This window comes from Camelus ferus, chromosome 16, assembly GCF_009834535.1.
Source record: "Camelus ferus isolate YT-003-E chromosome 16, BCGSAC_Cfer_1.0, whole genome shotgun sequence".
Lineage (NCBI taxonomy): Eukaryota > Metazoa > Chordata > Mammalia > Artiodactyla > Camelidae > Camelus > Camelus ferus.
Window position 1 is genome coordinate 15635353 of NC_045711.1, and position 27615 is coordinate 15662967.

At 46.2% G+C, this 27615-nt stretch overlaps 1 protein-coding gene across 4 annotated transcripts in view; it reads left to right on the top strand.

The window, feature by feature from the left end:
* Positions 1-11707: 11707 nt before the first annotated feature.
* ARHGAP44 (Rho GTPase activating protein 44) overlaps positions 11708-27615 on the top strand; it is a 102488-nt gene continuing 86580 nt past the window's right edge. For 2 of the 4 annotated variants that reach the window (XM_032498832.1, XM_032498833.1), the window contains exon 1: positions 11710-12120. In XM_032498832.1, coding sequence (XP_032354723.1) covers positions 12068-12120 — 53 coding nt within the window. In that variant the 5' untranslated portion in view covers positions 11710-12067. Of the gene's footprint in view, positions 12121-27615 lie in introns of all 4 variants that reach the window. The other 2 variants (XM_032498834.1, XM_032498831.1) reach the window with 2 other exon arrangements.

Here is a 27615-nt window from a genome sequence, read left to right on the forward strand (position 1 = left end):
TGTACCTTCACGTGAGTTCCCTCTCTGTAGGTCTGCGTCTGTGAGCACACTTGCCCTTTTCATAAGGACCTTGGTCGTTCTGGATTGGGGTCCACTCTAATGACCTCGTTTTCACTTGACCACCTCTGTAAAGATCCTATCTCCAGATAAAGTCACATTCTGAGGTACTGGGGGGATAAGGACTTCAACACATGAATTTGGGGGTCGGGGGGGACACAGGGCAGCCCATAATAGAAAGCAAGCAGGGGCCGGGTCATGAAGGGCTTCATAAGACACACTGAGGGAGGGAGCTTACCTTTAAAACGAGAGGGCCTCGTTGAAGGGTTTAAGCGAGGAGGGGCTATAATGAGCTTTACATCTTGGGAAGACAACTGGCTCAGACGTGGAGATGGACTGGAGGGACAAGGGTACGGGAGGGCAGCCCAGTAGGTTGTGAACTAGTTTGTGAAAATGACTGGTGCCCTCCTTGCTCCACAGGCAGGAGAACTTAAAGGGAAACTCCACACGCTGAATTTAGTCCCCAAGGAATGATGGGGTGAGGGTGGGGGGAAGAGTGATGGTAGTGGCTTAAGATCCTGGATTAAACCAGCAAACAAGCAGGTGTAACTCGACCAAGAACACGGTGGTAGGAAGAGAGAGGCTAAGGTCGATTTGAAACGTGTGAATAGCATGGAATGTATGGGACTTGATCGCTGGATGCGGGTGACAGAGGAGAGAGAGGACTTGAATCTGGGAAGGACAGTGGGACGTCCAGTGTGTGTTAGCTCCATTCACAGGGGCAAAAGGCCAGAATGGGTGACTTGATAGGAAAAACTGTGAATTTGATTTTTGAGTGTCCATTGCCTGTAGGACACGCAAGTCAGAAGCATTCACTGGGGAGGTCAGACCACCTTGCGGAGAGATTTAGAGATGGGAGAAGTCAGCGTACAGAAGATAACTGAAATCATGGAATGGCTATGATCCACACAACAGTGTTGAGCAAGAAAAAAGGATGCTGAAGAAACCAACACATGAGATGCTGGTGAAGGAGAAGAGAGGGTGTGGCTACAAAGCCAGGAGGAAGATCAGGAGGAGATGGTACCCAGGCACTGAGATGGGAGAAAATGTCAAGCAAGAGGGCGCCCTTAGTCCTGCTTAGTGCTGCTGAGCTCCGTAAGGTAAGGAGTGAAGAGTGTTGTTTAATTTGATGACAAGGAGGCGGCTGGTAACCATGAGAGCGTCTTGGGTGGGTGTGGACCAAGAAATTGAAGGGAGGGGAGGAAATGGAGACAGTGAGTCCAGGCATGCCTTCCAAGAAGTACGGCTGTGTGAGGAAGATGACACACAAGGGCGGAGCAGAGAGTCACAAATTTAAAGGGCTGATTTTTCAAGAGGAGAGATAGTGGAGCTAACTTAAAGGCGAATGAGAATTAGGTAGTACGCACAAGAGAGGAGGGGAGAGGGAATGGTACTGAGGTTGAGTTGCCTTCGGGAAGAGGAGGGTTGGGGGAGATGTGGATACGTTAACAGGTGTGGTGGGAGGAGACTGAGGACGTTGTCATATGGTGGCTTCCACTTTATACTTGAAACAAGAGGGAGAGATGACCTTCACCTACTGGGGAGAAGAAGAGTCGGGTAGGAGTTTTAATAAAAATGGAGGAAGGTTGACTTAAGAGCAGCCGGAAAATAGAAGCAAGAGCGGATCAGGAATCAGTAGGATGCCTAGGCCAAGCTGATGGCTTGGCTGGAGACACCCCCTCCGCACCGTGGTGGGACTTGCCGTTAACACGGGAGAGGCAGAGAAGCCAGAGAGGCAGGTTGAGCCAAGTTGAGGCTGCTGCAGGAACAGGTATGGAAGTAAGTAAACAGAACCAGGTCATTGAGGCTGTAACTAAAGAGGAGGTGACATAGTGAACGATGTGGTGGGCAATGTATTGTTCTAGGAAAATACGTGACAATTGGAGACATAGAGCAGTGGCATCAAGAGGCTGGAAGGGGACTGAGTATTGATACATGTACATACTAATAGGTAAAGATTAAGATACAGGGACGTACAGAATGAGGTATCTGTAGTGATACCTACATCTCTATATGTAGGTAAATCTATGAAGATGTACATAAGGAGACATGTAAAGATACAAAGATGCCATCCGTGTGTCTCTCTCTGTGGAGTCTATATAGATGCAGAAATACAGAAATTTATTATGGAAAATGGCTCATATGATTATGGAGGGTGAGACAGACCCCAGTCTGCCGTCCGCGAGCTGGAGAACCAGCAAAGCCAGTGGTGGAAATCCTGGAGTTTAGAAGTTCTAGAACCAGGAACTTTGACCCAGGAGGGCAAAAGAAGATAGATGTCCCAGCTGAAGAAGACAGAATTCTCCCTTCCTCCGCCTTTTTGTCCTCTCCAGTCACTTAATGGATTGGGTGGTGCCCACACACACTGGCGAGGAGGGACCTTCTCTACTCAGTCTACTGATTCTAAAGCAGCCTCTCCTGGAAGCACCCACACACACATGCCCAGAGGTAACGTTTTGCCAGCTCTGTGGGCACGTCACGTTAACTATCACAAATATTACTAATAATGTAATTATATTGTCATCAGAATAATGTAAATAAATATCTGTGTTTACTGTTTAGTGGAGATGAATAATGGTCCCCCAGGAAGGGCTCAAAGTGGAAATTGGAAGTCCACTTTATTACTCCAAAGTCCGGATCACCTCCAAGTGTCAAGTATGGAAAGAAGGGTGCACTGTTCCTGCCTTTGGTTGTAAAATTGGAACACAAATGTATATTATTGGAGACTTGAGAATTTGCTATCACCTAAGATGGGTTGTCTTGAGATGGGCCCAGGTGCCTCCTAGCCTACAGGGCAGGAAGCTGATGCCACAGCTGATGAGAGGGAAGTCCCTGGACTTCCCACTTATTACCACTTCCAGCTGAAGGGGCTCCTTAGAAGGCGTGATCTCACTCCATTGGTATTATGGTCCAGCCAGGGACCTCCAGGCCAGAGTCAGCGCGGACTGCTGTGGGATGGGGAACTGTCACTCTTTGGGCCATGTGGATGCCTAGAAGGCATGTGGAGTCCTGCATTCTTGCTACTCTCCCAAGCCCAAGGTAAGATTCAAGCCCTTGATGTTTCTGCTGCAGCCAATTGGCAAGGGTTCACACTGCCCCTTTCCCGGGGGAGCAGATCTGGCAAGGACAGGGGCCAGTGGGGGTGACCATATGATTTGTTCTCTAGATCAGAACACTGTTTTTCAGGATGAATGCTGACTCCAATAGGAAGCCAAGACAACATCCAGAACAATCCGAGACAAACCAGGACTATGGTCACCCTAAATGTAAGCCACCCGAGGAGCCTAGAACCCCCATCTGCTTTCATTCACCCCATTCACTTGGTTTCACCTGTTTTTGAACTTTACATAAATGAAATCATCCAGTGTTTCTGAGTCTGGCTTTTTCTGCTCAGCCTTGTTTGTGAGATTTATCCGTGTTTTCACCTGTTGCTGGATGCAGCAGTAATTCATTTTTTCTTGCTGTATAGTATTCCATTGCATGCAAGTGTCACCTTTTATTTATCCAGTCTGCTGTTGGTGGACTTTAATTGATTCCAGTTTTTGACTATTGAAAATGTTGCTGATACAAATAGTCCAGCACATGTCTTTTGGCAGAGATATAGACATGTTTTTTGTTGAACACGTGACCTTGTTGGGTCATGGGGTTTGCTTACTGCTAAGCCTCCGCTGATAATGCAGAAGAGCTTTCTGAGGTGCTTTCCCTGATTTCCAGATCATCAAAATATATGAGTTTCAGCTAATCTACAGTGTCAGCAGCATTGGTTTTGCCAGCCTTTTTCAATTTTAGCCATTCTGTGTGCGTGTGGAGGTACCCGTTGTAAAATCAATTGACAGATATTGGATGACTAATGAGGGTAAGCCACTTTCCCTATGTCCTTTGGCCTTTTGAATTCATCTCCGTGGTAAGGTAAATGTTCAAGTCTCTCATCCATTTTTCTTTTAGGTTTTCGGCCCTTTTCCTATTGTATTGTGAAATTCTTTCTATATTCTGGATTGAGTCCTTTGTTATACATATTGCAAGTAACTTCTCCCACTCTGAGGATTGCTTTTTCATTTCCTTAATGATATTATCTGATAAACCAAGTCTTTCATTGTTAAGTAACCTAATTTATCAATATTTCCTTTAGGGTGAGAATTTTGGGTGTCGTGTTTAAGAAATGATTCTCCAGGGGGAGGGTATATGTAGCTCAGTGGTAGAGTACCTGCTTAGCATGCATGAGGTCCTGGGTTCAAGTCCCAGTACCTCTATTAAAAAAAGTTAAAGTAGAGAAATAAACGTAATTACCTCTTCCCTGCCGCCAAAGAAAGAAATCATTCTCTACCCTGAGGTCATGCGGAAAATGTTTTTTCTTGTTCTGTATTTTGAGTTTTAGTTCTTGCGGGAAGAATAATTTTTCAGTAATATTTTTAGCGAGTGGGTAGCTGATAAACCTTTCCACGTTTTTTTTGCACGTTTAAAAGTGGTTTTTCTTTTGCCCTTGGTTGTGAATGTGAGACCAGATGTAGGATTTTTGAGTTGCACTTGAGTTACAACCTGTTTCCGCTGGAGCTTTGTAAACATGGCTCCAAATTTTATTGGCATTGAGTGTTGCAAGTAGGAAGCATGAAGGAATCAGCTTTTCTTTTCTTCAGCGACAAACCTCTATTCTCTGAGTAGCACTTACATGCATATGTATCTGTCTGTGTTTTTTGGGTTGTTATGGTGCTTGTTTTCAATTGAAGTATAATTGACAGATGACACTATATTAGCTTCAGGTGTGCGACGTAATGATTCTATATATTGCAAAATGATCACAGTATAAGTCTAGTGAACATCCATGCCACACAAATGACAAACGTTTTTCCTAGGCTGAGAAATTTTAAGATCTACGCTGTTAGCAACTTTCAAACGTGTGATACAGTGTGTACCTATCTTTGAAATTTAGAAATTTTACCAAGATACATCTAGGGCCCCCACGCCTACCCTCCGTGGTAATATTTTCTGACACGATGAATTATTTAGATTTTGATTTGGGGCTTTCTTCAGCTGGGCAAGATATTTTTCAAGAATTTTTATGCTATTTTCTTCATCGTCTGCTCTGGAAATTCTATTACATATATATTCGATTCTATTACAATAATATTCTATTATATTTATTTATATATATATTTAATGTTCTGCAAAAGATTCCATGTCTCTCTTCCTTCTCCCTTCATTTCATTGAATTACCTACTTTTTTCCTCTGAATTTCGGGAGCTTTCTTCCAGCCCGTCTTTGAATGTGCCGATTTCGCTTTGGGCAGTGCCAAATCTGCTATTTCCTGCTCCTATTGAGTTTCATTAGTTTAGGAGTCATATGTTTCTTATCCAAGAGCTCTTTCTTGTTCAATGTGGCTCTTTCTTATGGCAACCAGCTCCTGTCATATTAAAGCAATGTTCTCTCCGCTCTCACCAAGAATACAAATTAGACTGTAAAAATATATTTCCCTGACGTCCTGCTTAACTTTTTCATGGGAGGACATTTCTCTGAATTCTCAGATTAGCTTCCCTGTTTTATGGAAGTAACAGCCTGTAATAAAAGCACAGGCATCTGAACTAGGAAAACCTGGGTTTGAATCTCAGTTGTGACGCTTGAACCTTCTGAGCTTTGATATATTTGACGGGTGTAATAAAACCCTCTTTCCAGGATTTTTAGTAGGGGGAGGTAATTAGGTTTATTTATTTATTCTTGGAGAAGATACTGGGGATTGAACCCAGGATCTCATGCATGCTAAGCATGCGCTCTGCCACTTGAGCTACACCCTGCCCCAACCAGGGTTCTTCTAAGGATTAAATAATGTAATACTTACAGTAGTGCTTAGCTCTATGGTTTATTGTTAATTACCTTCATCATCACTTGCCACCACAATCCTCATCATCTTTACTATTATATTGAACTGCTGAGTCTTTTTTTTTCTATTTGTCCATTCTCACATAGAGAGATCTGGTTACTCAGCATTTGGTGGCTGAGATGGTGGGGGCAGTGGTCTACCAGAGATGGTGTAGGTCTCCACTTAACTTCCCCCAAAAGGTTCCCACACAGAGTTGCCTGGCCAGTGCTCCCCTCGCTCAGAAATCACCGGTACCATTTTCTGCCAAGATTGCATGTAGGATCTTTCTCTAATTTCCATGAGTGACACAGAATTTCTCTATTATATATATGTATGCATATGTGTATCTATGTATATATATTTGAGTTATTTCAAAATGATATTGGAGGAGGAAAAGAGTTAAAACGACTGGCTCTAGTTAACTTTTTGGTCCCTAAAGCTGAATTTAAAATTTACTCTAAATAAAGAGAATTAACACAGAAAAGGGCTTAGACGAAAAATACAATTGAATATTTCCACCCTTCGGGGATAGAGTAGGCTTTCTGAGCATTAAACTAAAGGCATAAAACATAAAGATTGATGGATTTGACCACATTAAAAATGTAAAATTCCTGGAAGACAAAAATCAACATTAGAGATTTTTAAAGGGAAAGACCAAACTAGAGGAAACATTTGCCAAAAGATACAATAGCATTAGTATATTTAATATAACTAAAGAGCTTTTTAAAATCAGTGAGGGCGTATGGGACCCCATAGACAAAACCAGGCTAAGGATATAAACAAGCAAGCAATTAACCACGGAAGAAATACTAACAACCACGAAACACGTGCAAAAAACATTTAACGAGATTTTAAAAATACCCACAAAATAAAACAGCACTACAGTGCTATTTCTCAGCTATTCATCTGGCAAGATTATTAAAAGTGGTAATATTCCGTGTAGGTCAGGGCGTGGGGAAAATAGAGCATTTGTGCATGGTAGGTGGACCTGCAAAATGTTTCCATTTTTTTTTTCTAGAGGATAATTTGGTGATGCCATAAGAGGCTCGAAAAATGGACACACTTTGATGCAGAAATTCTTTTTTTTAAGTTGAACTATAGTTGATTGACAATACTGTGCTAGTTTCAGTGGTACAGCAAAGTGGTTATATATATATGATAGATTGTTATGTATGTGATATATATAACACATATATATTATAGATATATAATATAGATTCTTTTCCATTATAGGTTACTGCAAGATACTGAATATAATTCCCTGTGCTGTACAGTACATTCTTGTTGTTTACCTGTTTTATTTATAGTGGTTTGTACCTTGATGCAGAAAATCTAATTCTTTAATTTTGATCTTCAGGGAATAAGTTTATATGTAATGTTTCAGCCACCAACATGTTGATCACAGAGAAATTCTGAATAACAGAAGATGAGAAATGACATAGTGACCTAACAAGTGTGATCCTATGTTTGAAATATATTTATAAACTCATAATGTTGTCTGGTTAGTAAGAATACATGTGGTTTTTATTTTTTAATTTATCTGAACTATTCATTCTTCAATAAATACTATTAAAATGTATGTGCATTTATATGTAAATATATATACTGTTAGATTTTATTCACTAACCTTTTATTAGTGAATTTATTTGATGCATGATTTTTGTATCTATTTTTGAGCTTCTGGTTTGTTGTTTCGTGTCTATGGTATCTTCATCACGTTTAGTAGCATGGTTAGGCCAGTTTTATGGAATGAACTGAGTGGCTTTTATTTTATTTCTGTGCTCTGGAACACTTTAAATAGCAGGCGAATGACCCATTTTTGAATCTTTGAAAGAAATAGTTTAAATTCAATGTTGGGTTGTTTTTTGTTTTGAAGGAGTAATTAGGTTTATTTATTTATTTTGATGGAGATACTGGGGATTAAACCCAGGACCTTGTGCGTGCTAGGCATGCACTCTACCAGTCAGCTATGCCCCTGCCCTCCCAGGCCAACAGCAATTTATTGAGCAAATAGACTACTCAATCTGTTGGCTGCAAAACTTAAGACTTAGAGATCTTGTACTGTAAACCCCCATATGAGGGGTAAGCCCCAGATAAGTAAAGTGTAGCCTGGAGAGGTCACGTACAGTGACCACCTGTAGTTACACTGAGCTTGTCACCTCCTGTCCAGTTCTCTCTCTTCTGCTGGACCCTGCATCCTGAAGTCCGTTCTGCAGACCAGCACTGTCCAAGAGAGCTCTCTGTGATGGCACAGATGTCCTGTTTTACACTGTCTAACATGGCAGCCACCAGCTACGTGTGGTTTTGGGGGTACTTGAAATGTGGCTAGTCTAGTTGAACTAAAGTTCTCCTTTTATTTGACTTAATTTAAAATGTCTCTAGTGACTCCTGGGTTGGGCATGTCTCTAGTGACTCCTGAGTTGTGCAGGGCAGCTCCAGCCCATGCTGGGACGCAGAATGAAGATGCTAAAACTGCTCCAATTCAGGGGCTCCGGAGTGGAATATTGTCTTCCTTTCTTCCTTCCTGCCCCCTCCCACCTCTTCCCCTCCCCTGCCTCCCTCTCCCCTTTCCTTCTCCTCCTTCTCTGCCTCCTCTCTCTTCCTCCTTTTCATCATCTTCTTCAAATGTACTTAACTGGAACTTCCAGTCCATTCTTCTGGTTGTAGAAATGAAATTTCAGGTAACTTGGGGCTGCTTCATTCCGCATCCTCAGCCATTGCTGCTTTCTCATCTTTGATGCCAGCAGCATCATGGGCAGTTCTTCATGGTACTCTCATAAACCCTCAAGGTAGACACATGTTCACTGCACGTGGCTTGGTGCAGGGAAGTCTGGAGCCACCACAGGACTGAACTAGGGGGCACTTCCAGCCTTCCATGTGGACATCTTTACTTCTCCTGTGCCCTAGAAGACACAGGGTTTCTGTGACCTTTGCTATATGACCCAAAGTTACATGATAGATCTGCCTCCAACCTCCCTGTACCCAACTCAAGTTCTGACCCTGGGGAGGGGCAGGAGGAAGTCCCTTTCTCGGAGCTTCCCTCTGGAGTAGTCAGCTGAGACTCAACAATGCTGTGGTAACAAACAGTCCCCACACACACCTGACTTACGACCACAGAGGTATTATTTTTCACTCCGGATGAGTTGCTGTGACTCTGATCCTCTGACTCATTCCTGGTCTCATGGCAGAGTGGAGAAAGAAAGGGGTAGGGTCACAAAATAATTCCTAAAATTTCTGCTCCAAAGTGGCATAAATCACTTCTGTACATAGTCTACGGCCAAAGAAAATCACGACTGGTCTTGACCCCAATGAGAAGACAGGAAGCATAACCCATCCCTATAGAAGTAGACAGTGACATTTTTGAACAATAATAAAACCTGCACATTCATTGTGCACTTTTCCTCTCCCTCACTCCCCTCCCACCCCCTGTCATCATCTTCCACAGCCCACAGCCTGTGGGTTCTTTATCTAGAATAGGCAGGACAGGATATTCTTCAGATTCTACCATTCATGGCATAGACTATTAACGCTCCAAAGCCCATCGTCTTAGAACTCAAAACCCCTTTCTTTAAAAAAACCTCTATTCTCCCACATGTGCTTCTGAAGCCTGCTTTGAAAGATCAGAAGAGTAAACGGGACACTCCTTTCACTTTTTTCTGTACTGTCATCCCTTCCCTGGGGTAGGAAGCGAAAATGCACTGGCTGCTTCCTGGATGGAAGAAAAGATCATAGGAAAACAGGAAATTTGTGAAGAACCTATCAGTTAGTAAGAACAGTACTGGACCACACTCCAGCAGGGCAGGCTGCCTTTTGCGGAGAAGCAGAACTAAAACATCTCAGGACTGGAGGCTGACGTGATATTGGGGTTGTCTTCCAGAGTTCTGAAAGACTAGTGCCGTCTAATAGAGCTTTCTGAGATAGAGGGATGATCTGTGTCTGTGCTGTCCAGCACAGTGGCCCCTGACTTCAAGGGGCTGTGAATATGAAGCCTTTGGAATGTGGCTAGGGTGACTGAGAAACTAAATTTTTAATTTAAGTTAATTTGAATTTCAATAGCCACATGTGGTGGCTACTAAATTGGCAGTGAAGTTCTAGATGTTACCAAAAGTCATACAGTGCCCTTAATGTCTCAGTATTACATATATATATGTATATATATATATACACACATATAAATGTGCTGTATCTCAGTTTAAAAAAATTTCAAAATGGAAATAATTTCAGTTTCTATAAAAATTATTTTGATATTGTAGGCATAACACTGTCGGTTAAAAGCAAATAATGCCTTCACTTATTAATTGGCTAGAGCTGCTGACTTAATAAAGCTGAGGCTAAATTCACAATTAATTAAAGATTTCATGTTCATTCAGCCAAGACATGCCTCAAACCATCTTTTGTTCAGCTGGCCAGCCAGAGTCTTAGAACCGTATTTAGGCCATCTTGCAACTGTTGTCAACATATGCAGGATATCCCATTTCAAAGAAGTTCTTTCCTTTATCAGATTGGTAATGCTGTTGTAGGAATAGCATTTTTGCTGTTACACTAACTGTAATCCCATTTGTGGCACACGGATGTGACATCAGCTACTACAGAGAAGTTTGTGTGTTGTTGGACTGTTGGTAATTTAACAAATAGTTCCCTAACTTTGCTGTCTATCAGGCAGTATTAATTCTCTATTAGAGACTGAGAAAGCTGACGGCTTAGAAAGACTATGTGCTTTTTCCCTAAGGCTATGTAATTGGTATTTGGAATTCTAATCTAAACTCCTATCAGTTTGATCGAAAGACCCGACCACCCAACAACGTGGCTCTTACTTGGTAGATGATGATGAAACCTAACTTCAGTCACCTTTTCAACCCCTTTTCACAACCCCTTTTCAAGAGCCAGCTAATGCCACAGGGCTGCAGCTGGGTTACACGCTGCCGACCTGCCACAGCTGATGCCCCTTAGTCTCCTGGGTGGAAGAGGAATGAGAACAGCTGTGAGGCTGGAATCTAACCACCCAAGAAAGTTGTCCTAGGCAAATTGGGCCCGTGATCCCGGTGCCAATATCATTATATTGGCTTCTGGTTATCCACTAGGTTTGGGGATGATTGAGGATCAGGTGTCTGGAATGCACGCTATGCATGGGTCAAAATATGCCTCTTAACCCCGTGCCCCAAGCTTAACCCCGCCCCTCCACGTTAATCAGGGGGCCTTATGCAACGTTGTGAACCATGTTCCTACTGGCACGCATCTTCCTCCTGTGGATTCAAGGCAGCGATGCCGCACATTCACTTAAAATACAAACAGGTGGTTGCCAGAAAGGAGGAGGGTGGCAGGCAGTGGACGGAATAGATGGAGATTGAGAGGTACAAACCCCAGTTATATCATAAGTCAAGGGCATGTGATATACTGCAAAAGGAATATGGGCAGTAGTATTGCAATAACTTTGTATGGGGACCTGTGGTTAGTAGACTTACGGTGGTGATCATTTTGTAATGTATGCAAATATCAGATCATTATGTAGTACACCTGGAGCTAACATGTTAATGTACATCATCTGTGTCTCATTTAAAAACGGTACAATGGAAGTCAGATGCGCACCTTCTTTATTTGCTGTTTTATTCTTGGTTCCACCTTGTTATTTTTAAAGCAGGAAACCCTTTCCCTTGCTAGAATGCTGAAGTGCAAAGCCGGAGGCGACTCCGCCTTCTCCCCCTCGGCTCCCGCCGCACTTGCAAACTTTGGACAGAGAAAAGGTGGGCGCGGGGCCGAAACTACAAGTCCCAGAATGCACGGCGCCCTCCGCACAGGCGCAGCGGGGACCCCCGGCCAGCCGGCCAGCCAGCCTGCGGAGACCCGCGTCCCGCGCCGGAGCGGGGCTGGGGGCAGGCAGCCGGGGCGGACCCGGCCGGCGCCCAGGGCGGCCCGGGCGTAACGATGAAGGCGCCGCGGCGCGCGTGAGGAGGATGCGGCAGCCGGCGCCGCGGCGGGAGGAGGAGTAGGCGGTGGAGCCCCCGGGAGGGAGCCGCGCGCGGGCCAGACGGCTCCCGGAGGCTCCGCAGTGCCGCCGCCGTCGCCCGGGAGGCTCCGCGCGGGAGCCATGTAACCCTGCGGCGGGCTCCGCGCTGCTCCGTCCTTCCCCAGCCCCCGGGCTAGCGCGGCAGCGGGGCCACGATGAAGAAGCAGTTCAACCGCATGCGCCAGCTGGCCAACCAGACGGTGGGCAGGTAGGTCACCCGCGGGCCGCCGCGGGCCGGTGCGCGCCGCGGGCTGCATCCGCCGGGGCGCGCAGGTGATGGAGCGAGCGCGCCGGCCTCCCGTCCTCCCCTCCCTTCGCTCCCCGCCGGCCCTCCCCTGCGCGGACCTCCTCGGGGCGCCGCTCGCGGGCGCGACCCCTCCTCGCTGAACTTCCCGGACCCCGGAGCCCCTTCTGACGCCCCGCCGGCCGCTCCGGGGCTCCGGTTGCCAAGCGCGAAGTGTGACGCATCCTTTACCTGCGTCCCCAGCTGCCCCTTCACCTCGTCCTCCCTGCCTTTCCCCGGGACTCCCTTCTCCCTCTGGCCCCGTAGCTTCCTGGAAACAGGTGTTCGCTCTGGTTGTGCTGGAGGCAGCCGAGCCGCAGTCGCTCTCCGAAGATGCCCTCCCCTGCGCCGAGTTCAGGGCTCCTCGGGGGTCCGGGGGAAGTACTGGGCCTGGTCGGCTTGGCAGAGTTGAGGCTGCCCCTCCTGCCGTGTTTGTTTTCTGGGGCTATGACTGTACGAGATTCTGGGTCTCTTGCCTGGCCCGGTTTGTTGAGGCGTTTGGTGGAGAGCGGCTCTGTCGGGGTGGGGGGAGCGGGGGCAGGGAAGGTGCTGGTGGAATGGCGCTGCTGTCGGCTTGGTCCTGAGACTGATTTCAGTGGAGGGAGGGCGGGAGGCCGCAGAAAGGGAGGCCCAATTCCCCCTGGAAGATGAGATAAGCAAAAGATCACAGCCAGGTAGGGGAGGGGGACGAGGGCCCACAGTCAGGAGGAGCCAGGCCCTTGGAAGCTGCAAGACTCAGCCCGCTGTCATCACAGGGAAAATGGGCTACATCTGGGCTGGTGTCTCCAGGAGCGGCTCTGCGGGGTGCCAACATCTATCAGTGTTACATAAGGGTTCCGGTGGGTCTCTTCCAGAGCTCGAGGCGCTCTGAACGCAGGCCGGGTCGGTAGAGGGGATTGTGCATGGAACTTCTGTCCCTGGGAAGGGATTTCCGTGGCTGCAGTGGCCAAGGAATTCAGGTGTGCAGTTCTCAGGCAGGCGGAGAGCAGAGAACCCAGCGTTGGATGCAGTTCAAATGTGAGCTCCAGACATGGAGGGCCCTCCACTAGGTTTACCTAGAAACCAAATACCTTTCTTGGGTGGGAAATGGAGCCTGAACTGGCATCTGGTAGGGCGGGGGTGGGGGCCTCCCTGGTGACACGAAACTCCCCTGCAAGCACACTGCCCTAATTGCCGTGGGCATTTGGGGGCAGGGGACGCAGTGGCTTCTTGTGCTCCCAGGGACTCCAGATGGTTTCCAAGTAGCAGTGTCTAAAATTGACTTGGAAGCATTTTCCTTTCCCGAACACATGTGCTTTCACATGAGGGAGAACTTATGAATAGCAGAGTCAGATTAGCCCAGATTTCTGGCATGGAATCGCCACAGATATAGCTTCACGTGGGCTGCCTTTTGATATGCTGGATGCAGAGATGGTGTTTTCCTGTATTGGTTATTGAGCAGATGACAGTCAAGTTGACCTATCTTTAATGTCTTGACTTTTTTGTTTGTTTAAATGGGCATACTCGGGATTGAATCCAGGACCTCGTGCTTGCTAAGCATGCGCTCTGTACCCCATCCCCCAGTATCTTGACTTCTGCTTCGCCCTGTAGGCTGGCATCAGCCATCACAGCAGACTGACCAAGGGACCGGGAGGCCCCTGACGGTAGACTTGGATCGCTCTTCTCGCTTGGTCTTGGGGTTCTACTTCAGTGCCCAAATTGAAATGTCAGCAAGGTGTCAATGTTTCCTCCCTGGCGTCCCAGGAGCACCACTCTGTCTCTTTCCAGGACTTGTTTTGAAGTGGTAAGAGCCTTGGGCATAAAACCTTATTTTCAGCCTCATCCGTGGATGGGATGACAAATGGGGAAGTCAAGTTGGGTTTCAGAATAGATAGTAGGTGGTCTTACTCATTTGAAAGCACATTCTGGGAAGTCCGAGCAGCTGGTCACCAAGAGGTGCTTTCCACCTGTTCTGTTGAGACGCTGGTGTGTGGCCGGATCCTGCCTGTCAGATGCATCGGCTGTGTCATGCACCAGGTAGAGTGAGGGCCAGTTTGCTATTGTGCGTCACTGATATGTATCCATTTTGATGACATTTGGAGTGAACCTTTTAGAGCAAAAATCAGTTCATGTTACTTTGCTGCTCAGAAGTCTCCAGTGGCATCTCACTGCACTCAGTGTCCCAAATCTGTCCAGTGGCCCCGGAAGACCATGCCTGACTTGACCCTGCCTTTGTCTTTCCTTACTCATTCTGTTCCACCCACCCACCCTTCCCCACGCTGCTCCAGCCACGTTGGCCTTCCTTGCCCCAAACACACCAAGCTCTCTCCTACCTGGGGGCCTTGTTTAAGCTGTTTCCCACCTTCCCTGCCTGGCCGAGGGTCTGCTCTTCCTGTATGCCCTCTTCCTCGCCATCCCTCATCTGGGCCTGAGCTCAAAGACCTTCAAGAGGCCTCCCTCCCTGCTTCGCTGTCTGGTCCATCATCCTGTTCACTTTTGTCCCAGCGCTCATCACTCTTTGAAATGCTCGTAGTTTTCATGTTTGACGTCTTACAGATACAATACCACAGACTGTCAGGATCGCTGTTGCGTGCTCAGTGTGTGTAGCGCAGCGCCTTGTAGGCAGTTGATGCTCATGTTTCACGTTTATCGACAAGGTTAAAACAGTTTACTGTGGGGTCCATGCTGGTAAATGAAAGGGGCAGCATTTACTTTCTCTTGTGCAGGATGTAGCGAGGCATGAGCTCAGCGTTGCTTCATGACTTCTTAAATCTAGAAACAATAGGATGGGACTCTGGGAATTCAGGGGTGGGATTAAGTTGCTTTGGCAGGCCACTGGCTTCTTGTCCTTGCATGCCTTTGAAGGGATGACTTTCCTGTCTTTGAAGGAAGACTGAGATGGGCTGGAGGGTTGCCCGTCCTCACAGACGCTCACCTAGCTCGCCTTCCGTAATGTGCAGGTGCTGGAGTTCTTCTGAACGGGAATCTGCCAGGGGTCAGATCTAGTCCGTTTAACGATGCAGGAATTGTCGAGCTTACATGTAATCTGTGGAGTTAGCAGTATTTTCTCTTGAAGTGCTCACCTCAGCATAGAGAGGGTGTCGGCGACTGGGAGAAGAGTTTTAAACCCACTGCACTTAACTGGGAAAAAGTCTCCTCCTCTCCTTCGTCTGCTTCTCCCATCTTTGCACGCATTCCATCTTCTTTGGACTCTCTCCGCTCTGCCCTTTCACTGTAGCCCATCCTTTGGGAAGCATCCCTGGCCCCTGAAGAGGACCACAGAAGTGGGGGAGTGTGGGTGTAGCTCAGTGGTAGAGCGCGTGCTTAACATGCACAGGGTCCTGGGTTTAATCCTCAGTTCTCTCCATTACAAAATTAAAAATTAAAAAATCAAATCAAATAAAAAAGAACAGAATAAGAAAAAGGAAGTGCACCATTGTGTGCCTAATGGTTCTAGGTAGCAACAGCTTTCAAATGGGACTGATCTGGTTTGTTGGTTACCGACTATGGGATCTTGAGCTGAGCTCTGCACACTAGTTTCCTCATCTGCAAAATGGGCATAATAAAGGCTGTACCACGGTCACTGTGGTCACGTGGTAATCGTGACAATGAGGACATGCAACTACTCCCTGAAAAGTGCCTAATACTGTGCTCAGCACTGGGACATGCTACAAGTATCTTGAGGTGAATGCTCTGTTACTGGATTGTATGCACATGGTGCTCATTCATTCTTTCATTCATTCGGTAAATGCTCATTGGATGCCTGCTGTGTGCCAGGCTCCGCGCTGGTTCAGGGGCTGTTGCAGTGCAGAGTAAACGAAATCCCTGTTCTCTTGGAATCTGTGTTCTGAAGGCGTGCTAGGTTATACTGTATCGGAACTTTGTCTTGGCTCGTTTATCTTTCCCACTAGACTTGAAGTCCCTTGTGGGCAGGCGTAGAGTAGGTTCTCTGAAGTTCTTTGGCAACTGAATGCATAAGTGAGCAAGAGATCCTTGTACCATAGACCGGGAAGTTGTGCAAAGTCGTTCAAAGATGAGGGGGGCTCCTGCCACTCGCCTCTTTCATTTTGTGATGGAAATGGGTGCATGGGTACACAGGGAGCCGCACTGCTGGGCTTTGGAAGGACAGAGTGAGATTTACGGCAGGAATTAGTTCATGCCTGACTTGTGATGACTTTTTTTTTTTAATTCAGGAGAATCTGTTGGTTGCTGGGGTGAGAGGCAGCCTGAAAAGCATAGAGTGTTTTTCTTCGAAGTAGCGTTTGGCTTGTGTTGGGTGGGATAGACCTGAGCTGAAATTCAGAAACCTGCGAAGTCAATGAGCAAATGGAAGTAAATCTGGCACCTTGCCCTGGTGAGGACGATATCTTTGCAGTCTGCGCAGTTGGGGTCACAGCGACCGCCGCCTTCAAGGACTGTTCAAGGTGCATCCTGTGTTTCTTGGGGGTGGGGGGGCGGGAGGTGCGGTGGAGTTAGCCTGGACCTCTCATCACGGCTTCGTCCGGGGCAACTCCTTGGCTTGGCAGTTAGAACTCAACAGCTTTGCCTAAAGATCTTGTGCCTTAATCACAGCTAATCCACACGCCACTTCCTTCTAAAAGAGCGTGGATTATATTCTTTTAGCTTTGCTCATTGGTTTATTCTACCTCAGCACCTGAAAAAAATGTGTCTATTAAGTTGGGGAAAATTGACAATTTTGCAGCATTTAGTATGATGAGAAGTCTTCCCATCTGGGAAGAGGGTATGTTCATTCCAGTCTGTTTAAGATCCTAGAAAGTTGTTTTTGTCCATCTAGGTCCTGCATGATTTTGCTTTTGTGTTTAGGTAGTCTGTCGTCAGTGATTGCTGTGGCCTTACTGATTGAAATCATTTGTGATGTTTTCTTACTTTTTATTGCTGGAATGTAAGAAAGTTACTGATTTTTGTATAATTATGTTAACCACCTTCCTAAACTATCTCCTTGGCAAAAACAGATGAGGTTCAAAGGGACTGCGAGTCGGCAAGGAGTCCCAGAAGTGTGGGAGGGAGGCGTGGAAGCAGGGCGGTGGTGAGGCTGACCGGGCTGGCTTCTCTGCTTTTGGAGGCTGTGAACTGGGGAGCGGAAGGTGGAGTTTTGTCTGCACAGCCCGGTTTCCCACTCCTAGGCTGCTCACCCCCCCGCCGTGCACGCGCGCGGTTGCTGGTGCAAAGCGGGCTTGGGCGTCTTTGCGGCTGTGCAGCTCTCAGGACGTGGCCGCGGCCTCGGGCGGCATGAGACACAGGCTGAGGGTGCAGCAGCCTCTCGGAGCGCTGGGGCTGCGGGCATTTTTGCTCAGACCACATCAGCCAGGAGCTTTTCCTTGAAGGTTCTCTGAGGCACTGTCTTGCCCATCAGCGGGCCTCCTAAGAGCCATGACCCAATCGATAGGACATCATAGCAAAGTCAGATCCAGTTCCCAAAATGTCATCAGGCTGCCTTGTTGCCCACCTATTTTTCCCTGTGAGTTGGACCTTTCAGACCAACACAAGCCCTGCTGTATCTTCCTCTTAGCCTGGCAGGGCTGGGCGGACCCAGCCCTCTCCTCCAGGGAGCAGCGTGCATGTTCATGAGGTCTCAGAGCGAAGTTTTCATTAGTGTTATGGAGGACCATGTCTTGCCACCTGCTGCGGTGTGTGTATGTGAGAGAGGACAGAGTGTACCCGCGAATGGATGAACGTCAGGAGAGCGTGTTCTTTGTCCGTGTCTTCTGAGCTGGTTGCTGTGCAGACCTGCAGGCTTGCAGCCTTTGGCTGGGCTGCTCGCGGTGAGCAGGATTTCCTGCAGAATCCTGTTCCCAGACCTGCAAGTCATGGTGAGGGAGCCGTTCTTTTCAACAGCAATGAATGACTTCCCCTCCCGTTGTCCGTCCAGCGGAGAGCTCTACCCATATTCATTTCATTAGTACTTTTCATGATGGGTGGTAAGGGCGATCTTTTTTTCCCTAGAAAAAGTGAATTAGTAGCCATGTAAGTAAAACAGTAATTTATGCTTGTTCCTTTTAGAGAGGATTAGGAAGGAAGGATCTCTTATGAATAATGAAGAACAGGTTATTTCAAATGCTATATTGATAATCATAACACATAATACAATTAGGCTTCAGCTCTGTGTGGAATGAGCTGTAGGTTGGAGGAGAGGTTGAGGGGAGAGCACGGGAGAGTTCAGGCTCTCCCGTTGGTCGCAGGGATCCCAGCGAGCCGGCACCGGGCGCGCCACTGCCTTTGGGAAGTGTGTGACCGTCTAGCAATTTAAAGCCATCCTTTCTGTCCAGGAAGCAGATGTTTTTGCTTTCGTTTTCCAACTTGGAGTTTATTTTTAGGATAAATGTTTATTTTCCCACAGAATTCAATTTACTTTTTTTAACTTTCTTTTTGGTTACATAAGTGATGTTTATTGTAGAAAAGTTCTAAACTTACGGGTGGGCAAAAAGGCAAAAAAAAAAAATCATCAATAATCTCACTACCTGGAGACCGCAGTTAATATTTTGGATATAGTCTTCTAAGCTTTTAATAGGAGTATATCTGTTCTCGAAAAAGAGATGGAGACCATTCAGTGTGTGCTATTTTGCAACTTGGTTTTTTTTTCCCCTTCATGGTATATTTTGAATATCATCCCATTGCAGTAACTATATCTACAGCATAATTTTTCAGAGCTACGTAATATTCCATCAGAGTCCACCGATTTCCTTTTGTTATTCATGTAGCAAATTTTTTTTAATGGGTTTGCTTTCCTAGGATGAAGTCTTAGAATTGCTGGAACAAAGAATATATGTGTTTTTAAGACTATGTGAGGGTATATTTTGTTTATATGAACACACACATTTTCTATTTCCATCCTCAATACGGTTGTTAATTTCTTCTCCCCAGCTCTGTCAGCAACTAATCTTACAACTTTGTTAATTACATGAATAAAACCAAAAACTCCTCTTTTCTCCTCTCCAGTTTCTAGTGAAGTTGAGCATTTTTTATGTCTACTGGACATGTGTGGACTTTTCTGAATTGCCTGTATATGCCTCTGCCCCATTTCTCCAAACTCATGTTCATAACTGTTTTCTTATTGATTTTTACATAGTTGTTAATATATTAAGCATATATATGCCTTGTCTTATGCTCTGACCACATCTATAGTTTTCCTGCCTTTTATATTTTGTTTTATGTCTTTTATAAGATTTTGTGATCTCAAGTCTATCAATTTATGGTTTGGGCTTTGACTGTTATGCTAGGATTTCTAGTTTGTTCTCTTGACCTGTCAGTTGGCAGGGATTTGAGGTGGGCTCAGCTGCCGAGGTGAGCAGTGGTGGGTTGGTGCATCCTGTGCTTTTCTGGGCGGGAGGTGCGGTGGAGTTAGCCTGGACCTCTCATCACGGCTTCGTCCGGGGCAACTCCTTGGCTTGGCAGTTAGAACTCAACAGCTTTGCCTAAAGATCTTGTGCCTTAATCACAGCTAATCCACACGCCACTTCCTTCTAAAAGAGCATGGATTATATTCTTTTGGCTTTGCTCATTGGTTTATTCTACCTCAGCACCTGAAAAAAATGTATCTATTAAGTTGGGGAAAATTGACAATTTTGCAGCATTTAGTATGATGAGAAGTCTTCCCATCTGGGAAGAGGGTATGTTCATTCCAGTCTGTTTAAGATCCTAGAAAGTTGTTTTTGTCCATCTAGGTCCTGCATGATTTTGCTTTTGTGTTTAGGTAGTCTGTCGTCATGATTGCTGTGGCCTTACTGATTGAAATCATTTGTGATGTTTTCTTACTTTTTATTACTGGAATGTAAGAAAGTTACTGATTTTTGTATAATTATCTTAACCACCTTCCTAAACTGTCTCATTACTTTTTAGAACTTTAAAAAAAAAAATTGAGTCTATTGAGTTTTCCAGGTCGCAAGCTTATTTTCCACAAATGGTAATTTTGTTTCTTCCTCTCCAGTATTATTCTTGTTTTCTTGTCTAACTGCATTGTCTAGGACTTATGGAAAGTGTTACAATATTGGTGGATGTGTGGATAAACGTGGGCTTCCCTGTCTTAATCCTCTGTGGAAATGCATGATAATTGATCTGAGAGCTTTTGTTTTTTTAATCATGTTACATGTTGCATCAACTTATTATTTTATTTTGAGTTTTTCTTTGGCACTAAAATTAAATTTGATTAACTATATTATCATAGTCTTTAAAGCTAATCATATTTTTTCCTTTAATTTATTACTATAATTCACTCAATAATTTATACCATAAATATTTATTATGCTCTCACTATGTTCGAAGCATTGTTTTCTATGCTGGGGATTCAACAGTGATAAAGAGTTCCTGCCATTCCTACTCATGACCTTGTGTTTTATGTTCTGGAACCTCGGTAGGTTTTCTAACGTTGAGCTGTCCTTGCCTTCCTGCAGTCGACCTTATTTGACAATGGTTTGCTAATTATTTTTATATAATGCTAGATTTAATTGTTTTGTTTAGGATTTTGGCTTTCAGTCTTCATATATGAGAGCACCTGATTTTTTTTTTTTTTTTTTTTTGGCTAAACCTATTGGATTTTGGTAACATTTTAAAACAAACTGTCCACTTTCTTTTTCTTTGCAATGGTGAAGAAGGAATTATTTGTTCTTTGAAGATTCAAAACGACCTTTCTAGGACATTTGTTTGGAGGCAGTTCTTTGACACCTTTCCCAGTTTCCTCACTGGTCATTGGACTAGTTATGTTTTCTATCTTTTCCTGGGTCACTTTTAGTAAATTATTTTATAGAAAAAGCATTCATTTTGTTATGATTTTAAAATGTAATAGACTCTTTTTTTTGAGTATATAGTTGTGTCTCCTTTATCAGCCCAATTTGCATTTCTGTCTTTCATCTAGACTAGCTTTGCTGGAATTTCCTTCTCACAGCCCAGTAGAATCAGCTCTTAGAGTCTATTTTTTTCCCCAAATTTCTTTCTCATTAGCTATTATCTGTGCTTTTTTTTTTTTTTTTTCCTATTTGTAGTAAATTCTACTTAAAAAAAAATTTAGATTCCTTCCTCCTGGTTTCCTTGGGTTCATTTTGTTCTTTTTCTAGTCTTTGGTCTTCCATGTTGTATTAGGATAAATTCAGCCCTGCCATGGTAACACATGAGCTTTGGAACCTCCGTGGCTTAACATAGCAAAAGTTATTTTAAGCTCATGTGAAATGTGATGGGAGTCAGGAGACTCCCAAGGTCAGTTCTCCATGCATGGTCCAGCGATCCAGTCTGCATCCCCCTTCTCTCCCCACTTCAATATGTGGCTTTCAGTCACTACTAAAGATGAAGAGAGGATGGAGAAATAGCATACTAACTTTTACATGCCTTGAACTGGCATTTACAGATGTCACCTTTGTTCATAGCTCATTGGCTCAAACCACAAAGCTCCCTTGGAGATGACTGGATATAAGGAGCCTCTGCCACTGCTGAAAAACCAAGAGCATTCTTTCTCCTCTCCTGCTGCCTGTCTTCGAAATCCTTCTCGTACCCCTGCTCACTCTGGTCCCCTCTGGCTGCCCTCTCCTCCAGTGTTCAGCTATGAGAAAGGTCATTCTGTGTCCCCATCATGGGGGGGTGGTGTCTGTGGATTCTCAGTGTCCAGAACCTGTCAGGTCCTGCAGAGAAGAGCATCTCTAGGATGACAGACTCCTCTTGCTGACAGCTGCTCTCTCATGTCCAAATGAGTGTGTGTGTGTGTGTGTGTGTGTGTGTGTGTGTGTGTGTAAATTTTTAAAGCCCTTTCTACACTGGGGAGAGGAATAATGAGAACAAATTCTCATCCTGTCCCCCTGGAATGGCACCTGCTATATGGACTTATTGCCAGGATCAAATAAGATGATAAATAGAATATCCTTAACATAACCTTTGGGAAATAAGAAACACTCAGTAAAATACAGTTGTCACCACTGTCCCTTGCTGTGCTGAAAGTCCCTGACATGATGTGCATTTGGGGGCCTAGTTTCTATTCTTAAGTACCTGAAAGTTACAGCTTGAAACGGATACCCATTTGTGTTGTTTTCCCAAACCAAACCGAGTTTTTCTGTGGTTAGTCACAAGCATGAAACATCTTGAGATATTGATAATACTGATGGCCTCGCTCACTTAAAGCTCATTGTGACTGATAGTTACTGTATTCCTTGGGATGGTCCAGGTTGTGCTGCTGTACAGAACCCCTCAAGATCTCGGTGGCTTACGGCACTGGCCGTGGGGACTGGGGGTAGCCCTTCAGGGACCTTGGCTCTGTTCCACGTGCACCTCTGTGATGTTAGAAGCAGCCAGTGAGAATGTGGTGGGTCGTACACTGGCTCCTAAGCCGCCTCCTGCAAGTGACACACATCAGTCACTTCTGCTCACATTTCATTGGCCAGAGCAAGTCCCTGGCCACACCCCGCTTCAGCTGGGGGCAGGGAAAGGCCGTCAGTCCATCGTGGACCAGGGAAGAGGAGAACCACAAAAGCCACAGCTCTGCCTCCTGCAGCTGCGAGCTGGGCTGTGTCCTTTGTGGGCATTATTTTTGTTGACTCATGGAGACGTGGACAGGAGTTGGGTGCCCTTTGTAGCTCCTCTTCACGGGCGGGGAAGAGAGGGTGTGGGAGGAGCAGCCTGAGGAAGGGGCCGCATCCTAACTGGGTCAGACCCGGCCGCGCTTCCCCTGGCCGCTCTCCCCTGAGGCTGGGTCTCACCAGCCTCGGGGCCCCCCGTGTTGCTTCAGTTTAGGTGGCTCTAAATTCTAATTAACTGCTATTGACGTGAATAAAAATAAAAATGTCACAGTCATTTAAGGTAACTGAACATCTTGTCTGTAGCTGTGACCACAAAGAGCATCCAATGAAATTTGTGTCGATAGGAAGTTCTCCACTTTGTTTCCTGACTGCAGCCTCACCAGAAAGGGTAAGAAGGTGCCCTTTGAAAGTACTTTCTTTTTAATTTTAGCTCTGTGCTCTATGCTAAAAGAAAAAGCAGTTTCTATATGTACTAAAGCCCCTGCAGACTCCTGCATGACGAATGGGGGCCGTTAAACTGAACAGGGAGCTTTTGCAAAGTAAAGCCTGTGAAAGGCGGACAGAGCTTTCAGCTGTTTCCTTGTGTGCACCTTTGGGATTGCAGACACAGCATCGTCTTCATAGCTGCGCTCTCTTGAACGTGTCCTGTGACACCTGTGCGTACCTCACAGACGTCCCTGTTTCATCCTCACAGTGACTCTTCAGAGTAGGTTCTGATTTGTCCCCCACTGTCTGCGCAAATCTCAGAGCAGGTGAGTGCGAGTTGCTGCCGGTGCATCGATAAACGGAAGTGCCGTGGTTGAGATTTGCTCCCGGATCCGCTGGCTGGAATGCTCATGTTCTTTGTTGCTCTACTGCCCTGGGTCTGTGGGAGGGGACAGTGGAAAACTTTAAATGTCTAACGTTAGGGGGGCGATTAAGTAAATTCTGGCACATCTGTGCAGTTGTAACAATCTTAGTGTTTTCCTAACATTTACAGAAATTTAAGGGCTGGGGAGAAATGTTTAAGATAAGGAAACAGGATACAGAGGTGCACACAGAATTGAGATTTGCACAGTGTTTTTAAAACCTCACATAGAACAGATTGGAAGGAGAGCAGGAAGGACGGGAAGGTCCCATGTGTGGTGTTTGTCTTGGAGGAGGATCATGAGTGATTTGTTTCTTGCTGCTGATACTTTTCTAAAAATTTGCAGATTCTTGAAAATAAAAATAAATAAATAAATAAGTAAAAGCAAACCCCTCCAGGACTCAGAACAAAGCGGGCACATGTAAAGCATAGCTGGAATGTCTCATAATCATGCTTTACGTCTGGGGCCCTGAAAGGTCTAAGTGGAAATATGTTCAGAGCTCCCCCGAGCCCTGGTCTCAAACACGGGAAGCTTGTTATCTTCATGCTCTGGAAAGGGCGTAATGTCAGAACTCATTTTGCAGAATAAAATCATCTGCCCTTAGGAAGTGGTATGCTGATAGCCTTTGGGGGTGGCTAATCTTAAAGACACATAACATTTTGAAAGTTGGTCTGCGTGACTTGGAGCTGAGGACTAGCTGTTCGCCGTGACCTGTTAGGGATCTCTGGTTGCAGCAGTAGAAATGGCTAATTTAAGCCAAAAAAGAGATTTGGGAACCATGGGGGTGGCTCATAAAAGCAAAGGAGTGACCAGGTGGTGCCCCTCCTGCAGGGCGACAGGACAGCCCCTCTGAGGCCATCTTCAGAAGGGTTACTTCCCTACAAATGAACTTACTTACAAAACAGAAACAGACTCACAGGCAGAAAACAAACATGTTTTCCAAAGGGGGAGGGGGAGAGAGACAAACTAGGAGTTTGCAATTAACAGATACAAACTACTACATATAAAATAGATAAACAGCAGGGGGAGAGTATAGCGCAGTGGTAGAGCACGTGCCTAACATGCAGGGTCCTGGGTTCTAGCCCCAGGACCCCCATTTAAAATAAATAAATAAAACCTAAGCCCGCCCACCCCCAAATAGATTAACAACAAGGTCCTACTGTACAGCACAGGGAACTATATTCAATATCTTATAATAAACTATAATGGAAAAGAAACTAAAAAAGAATATATATTTGTGTCTAACTGAATCACTTTGCTGTGCACCTGGAACTAACACAACATTGTGAATCAACTAGACTTTAAAAAAAAAAAAGTTGCTCCCCAGTTTTCTGTCATTGGGCCACTTGGATGATTCCGTTGCATCAGAGTCTGATTGAATTAGTTTGGGTCATGTGACCTGACCGACCGATTGCATGTCCACGCAGACTGCAGTGGGGAGAAGCGGTTCCCAAAAGGGAAAAACAGAGGCTTTTGCCCAAAGGACCAAGAAGGGATGGTGGCTGTTCAGTCTGCTCTGATGTTGACTAGACCCTAATCAGTGACCTCAAAGCCTCTACCTTGGTCATTCTGCCAGGGATCTGTGACCTTAGCAGTGGACCTGGCGAGCATGGTCCCTGGTGTTCAGAGGTCCATCCTCACCCTGTCATACCTAGTCAGTTCCTACGACTCTGTCTCTGAATTATGATGCATCCATTTCATTCCTGATTCCCAGTTGTTGCCTGTCCCCACCTTTGGCTGTAAGTGCCCTCTTTATTTGTACTCATGCCTTGGATCTCTTCTCTCTGGCTTCCTGCAGCACAGGGCAGATGATAGCTTTGAAAACACAGACAGAAGAATGTCCTTTTCCTTCTTTATCAAGTTTTGCTCTGTGGGAAAAAAATCCTAGGACTGTGGGGAATGTGGCACACTGGACATCCTTCTCAAAACTTACAACGTGTCTTTCTACTTCAGGCTCCAAGAAGTTCTGCAGCAAACTTGATCATTTGTATCACCTCGTATGCTTTTAGCTACAGTGACAGATGTCGGTGTTTAGAGGCTTAAACAGCAGGGGAACGTTGTTTCGAGTGACAGGGCCACCAGAGGTAGGGAGAGTCCAGATGCCCTGTGATGAGGGCCCCTGCTGTCTTCCTTCCCGTTTCTCTTGCTTGGCCTTCCTCTGTGTTTTGGCCTTTTCTCAGACTGGCTTTTTTCATGGTCACAGTGCAGCTGCTAGCAGACCCCAAGTAGCTTGCTTCCATGCTCATAAGCCCCGGGGAGGACAAGGGGGAGAGGCGGTTTGAGTGAGCGCACTCAGCCACTTCGTGCTGAAGTCCGAACCCCCGCAGTGGCTGGCGTTGGGAGGGCGAGCCTTCAGGAGTTACTCACGTCACGAGGGCAGACTCCTCCCGCGTGGGAGTGGGGCCCTTGTAAAAGCTCCCCTGGAAAGGCCCCCTGCCTCACGCACCGCCTGAGGATGCAGCGGAAAGGCGCTGTGTCCTAAACCGGATCCGCTGCCGCCTTGCTCTTGGACTTCCCAGGTTCCGGACCTGGGAGACATTCCGGCTGATTAGAAGCCACTTGAGTACCCAAGGTGTTCTGTTACAGCCCAGAGGGTCCCAGTCACGGGCAAGAGTCCTTCCCTCTAGTCTCGGGCAGCTTGTTTCCATGTGTACTGTCCACCAGTAACATGGGCCAGAGCGGGCAGGTGCAGGGCTGCGGGGCTCGAGCCCGCACCTTCGACCCGGGGAACCGGGCACGGGAGGCGGGATTCTGACGGCAAGTCCCAGTCGGAACCCCTCTGGATTGAGGTGGGGAAGCTGCTTCTAAGTCCTGACACCTCCGCGGGGGAGGGACGGCTACCTGGGCAAAACCAGAGCTGTGCTCGGAAGGGCGGAGGAGCACGCCTCTGGGACACAGCCCGCAGTGTCCACCGCCGCTTGCTTGAGCCCAGCATCTCGAGCGTGAAAACCGTTTCTCAAGGGCCCCCCATTCTTCAGACTAAGAGCTTTCAGACTGTATCCGGGGGGGTGCCAGTCGGCGGAGTTCACGTCTTACTTTGGTGGTGTCTCCACCTTTGAGCAAGTCGCTGTCTCTCCTTCCTGCTTGTGAGAACCGCTCCCCTGCCTTCCAGAGCCCTGGCTCACACTGACGTGTAAAACACGGTGTGTTGCACTGTCATTCTAGTTCTGCTTGTTGTCTGCGGGTCCCCAGCGCAGCGTCTGGAATGTGGAAGGGGCTCAGGAACTGTTGTCAGATCCATTCTCCGAGCTCAATCCAGGTGCCACCCGATCCTGTCTCTCCCCACCTCCCCGTGATCGAGCGCTTCTTCCTTTGGGCTCCCACAGCTCTCTGCTGGGTCTCTGATACCACTTATTTCATCCTGCTTTGATTTCCAGTTGCTGCTGGTTCTGTTTTCCGTGCTAGACTGGGAGCTATGTGTGTTTGCAGGGATCAGGGCTTCCTCCTCCGTGTCCTGTCTGAGTTGTCCGCAGTGCTGTGCAGATAGCAGGAGCAGGTCCTCGTCAGCCAGGTGGAAATGAGGCCGTAGGTAACAGGGGTCAGAGTGAGTTTTTTAAATCACCACTAAATTGAGGTTTTCCACACGGAATAGTTAGCTGTAGGCTTATGATCATGCCTTCACGATCGCCCAGATTTTACTTTGGGAGCAAAAAAGGTATGACATTGGGCTTTAGAATTAGTCCCAAGTATATAGTGTTTAATTCGGAAGTGTGATTCTCCGTCCACAAGCCGTACCCATGTCATTGCGTAGTCCTGTCTGCTAAGAGGCGTGTGTACGGCATGGAAACTTACTGCATAAACAAAGCAAGACAGCCTTCCCTAATGGAGGAGGCATGACAGTCACTGCTCTGCCCTTTGCCAAAACTGCCGCATAAGCTTTTAGACTGAAATAGAAGGAGGTTTTAAATTAATTTCAGTAGAAAGTGATGAGGGATTGTATGTCAGGGTAGCAAAGGCACAGGCCCACCCCTGCCATCATCAGGAGAATAAGTCAGAAAAAGTTGTGAATGCGATAAAAAGGTATGAAAATTGGAAAGAAGCTCTAACCGGTCATTTTCAGATATGACTGTCTATGTAAA